Source organism: Gymnoscopelus braueri, assembly GCF_963280865.1.
Source record: "Gymnoscopelus braueri genome assembly, chromosome: 7".
Classification (NCBI taxonomy): Eukaryota; Metazoa; Chordata; class Actinopteri; order Myctophiformes; family Myctophidae; genus Gymnoscopelus; species Gymnoscopelus braueri.
The window spans coordinates 54,809,637-54,819,051 of record NC_137608.1 but is presented as its reverse complement, the minus strand read 5'-3'; the positions used below and the strand labels follow the sequence as shown (position 1 = coordinate 54,819,051).

Sequence of the window (9,415 nt, the reverse complement as noted above, 5' to 3'; positions counted from 1 at the left end):
GGGTTGAAGTGGTTAAGGTAAAAAAAAAATCATATCACACAGAGATTTGGCGGACCACCTGTAGTAACTCTGAGGACCCCCTAGGGGTCCCGGACCCCCTGTTGAAGACCCTTGATTAAGGCGTTGTTATGATTACCCCACTTTAACTCATTCAATCCAGGAACACATCTCTGTCATTTTTAGATTTCTTTGGCTATTCGAAATTAGCAGATCTACAAGCTCATAGCGTGGCACCAATTAAGTGCCGTGCTATGAGCTTGTAGATCTGCTGTCATTTCACAAACAGAATGAGTGTGTAAAATGTATTAAACATGCTGTACAAACATTATAGCTTTGTTATTTTATAATGAGACTGACATCAGTTTGCCTCTGTGCAAATAAACCATGATATTGCATTAAAGGAGTAGTTCACCCACAAAATAAATCTTATTTTCTATCAATTCCACACACCATGACATGAAGCCTTTAATTCATGGAGATTTGTTTAGTTTTGTCACATTCTATGAGCGGGTGTCTGCTCAGGAGGCGGAGCCTATACCGGATGGACTCCACCGGTCATCACATTATTGGCTTAGGAATGTGAAAAAATAAATAAAACTAAAACTACATGAATTCAATAGCCTGGTTCCAGACCATAGACCCCGCCCACTCTCTGAGTGGACTGCTCCTCTTGGTCTGGTGTCATAATGTGAGCCTATGGATTTTCACGGTAGAAGAAAAAGACAGAGTCGGAGGTGGGGGCGGGTCTAACGACGAGCCAATCAGCGAATATCTGCTAAATCAAGCTGTGCGATGACGTCAGATGTAGGCGGATCCGTGGATCTCTTGTGATTGGTCTAGGGAAAATCGAATCCCCTCCCCCTGGTAATCGCCGACACTGCAGCCAATGTCAGCCTGAAGCTCCACACAGCTTCAGGCTGACAATCAGGCTATGAATTCAAGGCTTCATGGGTTTTATAATTGATAGATTGAACTACTCTTTTAATAATAAACTGAATATGTATTTCCCTGTTTGAAGCGCGACGACGTCACAGGGGCCAAGTGCTCAGTGGTGTAAAGTAACTAAGTACATGTACTCAAGTACTGTACAATTTTGAGGTATTTTTTTACTGTGCTGGAGTATTTCCAATTTTGTAATACTGTATACTTTTACTCCACTACAATTATTTGATAACTTTAGTTACTAGTTGCAGATTTAGATTATTATCACAAAACATACATTAACCACTTCAGCCCCTATAGATATTTTGTCCATTTGAAAATAGTCGATCTACAAGCTCAATATGCGTTGCGATACGACGCATTGTGAGCTTGTAGATCTGCTATTTTCAAAATATGTTTTACACATTTTGAACTTGTGAAATGGGACATTCTGCACACTGACTACTTTTACTTTTGGTACTTTAAGTATATTTTGATGCCAATACTTTTGTACTTACTTACTACTCAAGTAAATTTTGATTACCGGACATTTTACTTGTAACAGGGTATTTCTACACTGCAGTATTGATACTTTTACTTGAGTAAACAATTTGAGTACTTTTTCCTCCACTGCAAAAAATTATAAAAGAAAATCAGAAAACAAATGTCTAAGAATGAGTAAAAATAGCAGATCTGCAAAATATATAGACTCTATATACTGTAGCAATGATTAATCAACCCATGTATCTCTTGATCTTGATCTTAGGATGATGACCTCACCACCTCTCTACCTACAAGGCAGGAGTTCCTTGCTCCACCTAGTGGCGAGTGGGGGGAGGACACAGCAGAGTTGCAACACAAAGTGTAATTTTACTGCAGGTACAAAACAAATACATTAAAATAAAGACAACTAGAAGTCTGCACCTTGCTGAACGTGTGGCCCTGGAATACGACAGAGAATGTGGGGGTCTGTCACAATTATCTAATTAATCGCCTGATCCCAATTGTTTTAATTAATCACAATTTATGTTTTTGAACTTTTCATACACTTTCAAACACTTTCAAAAAGTAACAGTGCATTCGCTATGTGTGTGATGTTGTAGAGCGGATATTTACATTACTTTCTAAATATCATAATTTAATATAATATATAAGTATTTCCCTAAATGTCTGTAATTTCCTCGTATATTTAAGTTATTTGTAATATCTGCAGCTTTTGTTTACTAAGCCTAAAAAGGATAAAAGGAATAGTTCACCCCAAAATGACCTTTTTTCAGTCACTCCATGGAGACTTGAATTCAGGGATATTTTCTAGTTTTCCTCTCATTCTTCAGACACTAATTTGATGAGCGGCAGCGGTTCCGGTAGGAGACACAAAGAGTCTCCTTTGTCTCTCCTACCGGAACCGCTGCCTACCGGTCCGCTGGTCATCATATTATTGTTTTAGGAATGAGCAAAAACAAGTCTCCATGGGGTGACTAATCGATAGAAAAAAATGATACGTTCCAAAGTGCTATGCCAAAAACACAATCAAATGGTTAATTACAATTATTTGTATGACAAATAATTGTCTATTCTCTAAACAGCACGCTAGAGAGACAGTATTCAACAGCCGGTTACACTGACCACAGTAGACAATATTCAAGCGTCGGGCGTGGGTTCTCAGCGGCTTCTATTGTCCAGCTCCTGTTGATGGAGATGTGGAGCAGCTGGGCTGATTGGGACCAGCCACACCTGAGCTGGCTTCTGGCTGAGGGAGACGCCCGGCCCATGCCCTTATATGGCGTGCAGGGGAGGGACCAGGAATGTGTGGCACAACAAAAATAGCAGATATACAAGCTTGTATATCTGGTATTTTTGAAAAATCGTTTGTGTTCGTACAAATGTTCACTTTAAAAAGTATGTATTCAAAGATTTGCACACATTTTCATGATTAAAAAAAAGAGATCTACAAGCTCATAGCATTTTTAGTGGTTAAAATATAAAATGCTTTCCTGGTCTTAAAGGATTAAGAGGACAATTGTTTCAACATAAAACGCTGTATTCAAGTTCAGGAGAGTTCAGTAAAGACAATGGCCCGGATTCATAACGAGGGTCGTAAATATGGGGTAAATAAAGTTCGTAAAGGAGGTCGTATTTTTGGTACTCACAAACTGACGTGCAATTCTCAAAGGGGTTTGTATATCACAGAGACGTGCGTATGACCAGCTCTATATTATAATGACAACCAGCTGGGCGTGAAGATCCCGAGAGGTTCATTTACATTGCCCCACGCCCCATTTTGCACCATAAAAGGCGTGAACCGTGACTCAGCAGTTTCTCTCTGATCAAATCTGTCACTTTACTGAACAGTGTTGCCATGTCCGCTTATTATAAGCGAATTTGGGCTTATTTTTCTGTAAAGTTGCTTGTAAATATTGGTAGCTGTGGGGTGCGTTTTTTTGGGCTTGTTTCTAAAGTGTAGTTCATTATTTGGGCTTGCTTCACAATTGTTCAATTATTTTAACCGGTGGTTCTCAAATATGTTTATGTCATGGACCCCCAAGTTAATAGGCTAATTTATCCCTATAAGCCCCATCTGAAAATGTTTTGTGCCAGCTGGAGCCCCTTACCAGATTTGTGTTGTTAGAATGTTAAAAAAATCTTCCAAATATTCCACATTTTATTTCAAGATTTTGTTTTGAAAATAGCAGATCTACAAGCTCACAACGCATCACGAAGCGCTTTAGCTTGTAGATTGGCTTGTAGATCGGCTATCTCCAATGTATACACTACAGTATATCATTTCAATGTATACAGTATATATATATATATATATATATATATATATATATATATATATATATATATATATATATATACATATATATATATATATATATATATAGGTTTACAGTTCTCATATGGCTAGCTTCTTTTGGGCTTATTTTCATAGGCCTGGTTGCTTATTTCTCTCACAAAATCTGGCAACACCGGAGCTGCAGAAGTTTAACGTCTTGTCCAAACTTACAGATGTCGGCCACATTGCCTTGACACTGACAGAGAACTTGAACATTATTCTGATCTGTCTTCAAGCGAGTCCCACTATTGCACGATGAGTCAGCTGAACGTAATGTGTAATGTTTACAAGGTTTAACCCCGCCAGCAAATAATAGACTAATAGAGTAGACTACAGTAGGCTATTAGCCTACAAATTAATACCGCGGCACGGACACTGGTGCGTCAGTCCCTCCGCAGTTTCATTAAGGCATGATAGCCTATTTTCATTATTATGTGACACTTTGGCTCAGATGGCCCGCTGGCAAACACACTGAGGGACCTAATAATTCAGCTCTAAATGGAACTGATAGCCTAGAAAATTAATAAAAAGCGGTGGAATCTACATGTCTATATTATGTATGGTAAGACAGCCTCGGGGCTGACCTGAGAACGTGCGCACCTGACAAAACACAGACCAAAAAACGTTCATGAATCCGACTGCAGGTGTAGGATTTGTCCTAAATGCCGGTACGTACAAAATATGGTCGTAAATCGCTTTATGAATCGGGCCCAATGATCTTGAACATCAGGACACATGGTTCAGCACACCTGGGGAAAAACACATTTGGTGAATGTGGAGGTTGGCTTCTCTTGTATTTTCTCTATAAATACATTCAATGCGGGGACGCATCCCTGTCATTTCTTTGGGTATTCAAAAATAGCAGCTTTACAAGCTCATAGTGCGGCACCGAGTGCCGCGCTAAGAGCTTGTATATCTGCCATTTTTTTAATCGTAAAAAGCGTGTTCAAATATTTGAACATATTTTTGATGGAACATTTTGTAACTCAAATCTTTGCTTCTGGGGAGTCCCTGGGACAAAATATTATGAGATGGGGGTCCACGGCCAAACTCATATAATTTTGGGTGGTCTTTGACATGAAAAAGTTTGAGAACCACTGATATTATAGCAACATACATTTAAAAAAAAAAATGTTAGGATTTAGAAGACATTTGTAGAATCCCCAGAAGCAAAGATTTGAGTTAAAAATGTTCACTTTAAAACATGATGTATATTCAGAAGATTTGCTCAAACTTTCACGATTTTTTCAAAAATAGAAGATCTACAAGCTCGTAAGATATCTAAAAATGAAACCGATTCTTTCCTGGTCTAAATGGGTAAACAGACAGTATTTTATGTGTGAAATGTAAGAAAACATGAGGCCCAATTATGTTTCTTATTCCTTTATTGATATTGTGACATTCCATTCAAACCAAGCAAATTAAAGCCAAAATCTAACATCTGAACTTCAAACCATTCATGATCAGGGGCGCAGATCCCAGGGGGGGAGGAGGGGACATGTCTGACATGTTCCTCCAATAAACTGTTTTAAATAAATGATATAATTTAAAATCTATATTTAATAGAAGCTGATTCCACTTTTGTAATCACTCTCACATACAGTAAACACAATACTTTGTGAAGGTTTTGTTTTTGCCACCCGTGTGTCCTGATCATCAACAACTGACACATAAATGAATCCACAAGCTTCATCATCTTCATCATCATCACTTGTCCACAGAGCTGTTAACTAGTTTAATGAGTGAAGTTCAGCCAATATGAACGGATAGAAACACAACAGTGGAGCTGAAAAACGGAAAGATAAATAATACTGACCAAGGAATATCTAAACTGTCTGAATTAGACACATAGTGTGTGTGTGTGTGTGTGTGTGTGTGTGTGTGTGTGTGTGTGTGTGTGTGTGTGTGTGTGTGTGTGTGTGTGTGTGTGTGTGTGTGTGTGTGTGTACTGTAGTGATGTGTTGTCTATTTGAACTCATCAACATTAAATCAGATAAACAGACAAACCTAAATGTTGTAAATATCATTAACTCAGTGTGTCCTGTCAGACCCCCTGCTGTGCAGAGGTCATCTGACTGTTTAGTTTAGATTTCTCAAATCATTTGAATTCAAATACATTTATTGGACTATTTATGTTTAGTTATGCTGCAGGAACACATTGTAAACAAGTGTTTCATTAAGCTTTAATGTGTTATCCTGGGTTTAAGTTTAAGTTGTTGCTCGTACATCTTTTACCAAAATCAAATCTCAAATGATGTGAATTAATGTGAAAGAATCAATGTTTGTAAAACCTTCAGTTAAACATGGAGGCATGTTCATGTGTTTGTAGTTAAATCATGTGATGTCAACCTCTTATGGATTCTTTACATCATAACATTATAGTTTGTTTCATGCATTGAACATGGATTTGGTGTTTTGTTTTTTATACCAAATGTCACACAAACTGTGATCCTTGTGAACATTATTAGTTAGTTTAAAATCCTAGTGTTAACTCTATGTTGGGGATGTTATTGATGAGAAGATTCCTTGTTTGTGGTTCCCTCCTAAGTTGTAATGAGATCTGCTCCCCTGCTCATGATTACATATAAATCATTACTTAATATACATGATTGCATGTCATCAGTGTTTCATATTAATTTCCTAGACTGTGGCGGACCGACATTGTCTAATTTGGTTGGACGAGGGTCCACCCATCACCTCAGACCACCCTAGAGGGTCCAGGTCCACCCATCACAGGGAAACTGTGATGTATAATGATCGTAACACATTAATTATCACACATTCTAAATGATTACATAATAAATGACTTATGGTCAATTATAAAATAGTAAAACCTTTTTCACAAACATGGCTGACTGACTTCCATTCAGATGGATATTAATATTAATGTTATGAAGAACTCTGATTGTGTGTTTGATCATCCTCCTATAATTCCACAAACCTCTGAGAGCAAAAACCTCTGAGAGCAAAAATGTGTGCCCGGTTCTTCTCACTGCCTGGAGCAAAATTGATCTGATTTTGCACACAGCCATTGCCCATTACCATCTGAACACAACTGCGAAGCCCTTTTTTAATTTCAACAAATCTCAGCTTATTATTAGCGTTTATGTGTCAAACAATGGGAGATCACGATCACGCTGCACAGGGTTGCCACGTTTCGCGCGAGAAACAAGCAGCAAGGTCTATGAAAACAAGCCCAAACGAAGCGCAACCTACAAGCAACAAGGTCAACGAAAAGAAGGCCACACAAAGCTCCTTCACACATATACGTTGCCTCTTGGAAAACAGCAGATCTACAAGCTCACAACGCGTCCCCACACCCACCTGCACTTTCACAACCAACGCCAAAAGCACACTACCACCAATATTCGCCCTAAACCGCTTACAATAGGCGAACATGGCAACACCAACGTCTGCCCTCTGCCAGGGAGCCACAACAGGGCGCGCGACAGGACGTGCAATAACCCCACGTTTGCAACTACTTTCGCCTGCGCACTTCACCGGGTATGGTCTAGTTTATTTAATGTTTCAATATAGTTTATTACACGGCTTGGTTGAATGCTTGATTCTGATTGGTCACTCACTGAATTCAGCGGTCTTCTTTTGATTAATGACCTCTGAACTCAATAACAGACTGTTGTCTAATCAAAGACTCATAAATAATCAATACAGTAACTGAATATTGATTATATTTTATCAACACTTCCCCTTGTTTTCTGAGGCGACTGTGTTGCTCTGGACACACCTGGCATAAATTAATGGAATACTTTCATTATCGTAAGCAATGAAATCCTTTGTTTTGTTACTTTTGGGTTGATTTATTAATTTCTTTATTAAGTAGCCGTGTAATAAGCAGGATAATCAATGGGGATTATTGGTTATTATTGAGAAATAAAGCCCTTCAGGGTGATAAAGACCCTCTGCTATCGGGTCTAATCACCCTGTCTGGGTTTATTTCTCAATAATGACCGGCTCCTCATTGATTATCACTTTGTGTAGAACTCAGTACAAGTGTTGTCACTGACATGTTATGTTTGTGTTTTCTGACCACAGACACTATAACAGTTATTTGATGAATCTCCCACACTAATTATCCTTAGCATTTTGTTTAAAAGACACATCTGTTAAAAAGCTTGATGATGTCATCAATGTGCTGCTGTTAAGACTATATAAAAAGCTTGATGATGTCATCAATGTGCTGCTGTTAAGACTATATAAAAAGCTTGATGATGTCATCATTGTTCTGCTGTTATGACTATTTAAAAGCTTGATGATGTCATCATTGTGCTGCTGTTATGACTATTTAAAAGCTTGATGATGTCATCATTGTGCTGCTGTTATGACTATTTTTAAGCTTGATGATTTCATCATTGTGCTGCTGTTATGACTATTTAGAAGCTTGATGATGTCATCATTGTGCTGCTGTTATGACTATTTAAAAGATTGATGATGTCATCATTGTGCTGCTGTTATGACTATTAATATTTAAAAGCTGGACACGCATGTATTTCCTCCTCTCTCCACCAGGGGGCAGCAATGACTTTCTGCTTCTCTGAAATCACACCCAGGTGTTCTGTGAAAAGACAATAAACCAATAAGAATCAGAATGTATTAACTGTGTGAACATGTTAACACTTTAGAACAACCTTCCCTTATATTCAATGAACTGAATCATTGGAAAGTCTGGTGATGCAAGGTTATGCTGACTCTCTCACTGCGCCTCGCCATTGTGCCTCGTTAAACATGTTTATATTTGATTAATTAATATTTGATTGATGAATCAATACATCTGACCACATTGTCATCAGTGTCGTCTGATACAACTTTAAATTATTTGATTATTAAATTTGATTATTAGATTAATTATGATAAGAAATTAAATTAGTTACATCTCTGAAAATCAATGTTCAAAGTAGTTGAATAAGTTAATTAATTCAGTAGTTTGTATTAGTATCCTAGTCTAGTTGTTTCACTTCTTACACCAGCATGTTGTTTTGTGAATGTGTTCTAGTTTTATACACTTTTATACATTTTAAATAAAAGTGAGTTAAAAAGAAAGAGGGAGTGAACCTGGGTGTGTGGGAGGAGTCTAAAGATCGTCATTGGTTGTTGTCGGAACCAGAATACGACCTGATAGAAGAAGAAGAGCGACAGTTAAAACACACCGACAGACAGACAGACAGACAGACAGACAGACAGACAGACAGACAGACAGACAGACAGACAGACAGACAGACAGACTCTGTTAAAGGGACACTGCCACAGTGTGGGACATAAATCATATGTATTGTACACAACAACACAATAACATTAGGGTTCAGTCATCAGGGTCACATGTTGCATCAGAACTAATGTGAACATTTGACTCTTATTTAGGACTAAATGTAACACTGATGTATTAAAGCTAAATGTGACAACATAGAACACACTTTGACCTCTAACTAGGTCGTCTAAACTGGTCTAAACCGGTTAAGGTTCTAAATCTAAACCAATGTAAACCAGTTTAGGTTGTGGCTTTACATGTTTGTTTGTATGTTTGTTTGTTTGCATTTCTGTGAGGGTTCCACATGTCATGTGATCCTCTGTTGATCTGACCTAATTTCTTCCACTGGTAGTATAATACTTAATTAAACATGTTAATTAAACATGTTAATT

At 37.9% G+C, this 9,415-nt stretch overlaps 1 protein-coding gene across 6 annotated transcripts in view; it reads right to left on the bottom strand.

Moving 5' to 3' along the window:
- Window positions 1–5,139: 5,139 nt before the first annotated feature.
- The window catches only part of LOC308088127 (H-2 class II histocompatibility antigen, E-S beta chain-like), a 124,289-nt gene continuing 120,013 nt past the window's right edge, over window positions 5,140–9,415 (bottom strand). For all 6 annotated transcript variants that reach the window (XM_080432497.1, XM_080432494.1, XM_080432495.1 and 3 more), the window contains 2 exons: window positions 8,831–8,890; window positions 5,140–8,333 (listed from right to left, as the gene is read on the bottom strand). In XM_080432497.1, the coding sequence (XP_080288623.1) occupies window positions 8,850–8,890 (41 nt within the window). In that variant the 3' untranslated portion in view covers window positions 5,140–8,333; window positions 8,831–8,849. The remainder of the gene's footprint in view (window positions 8,334–8,830; window positions 8,891–9,415) is intronic.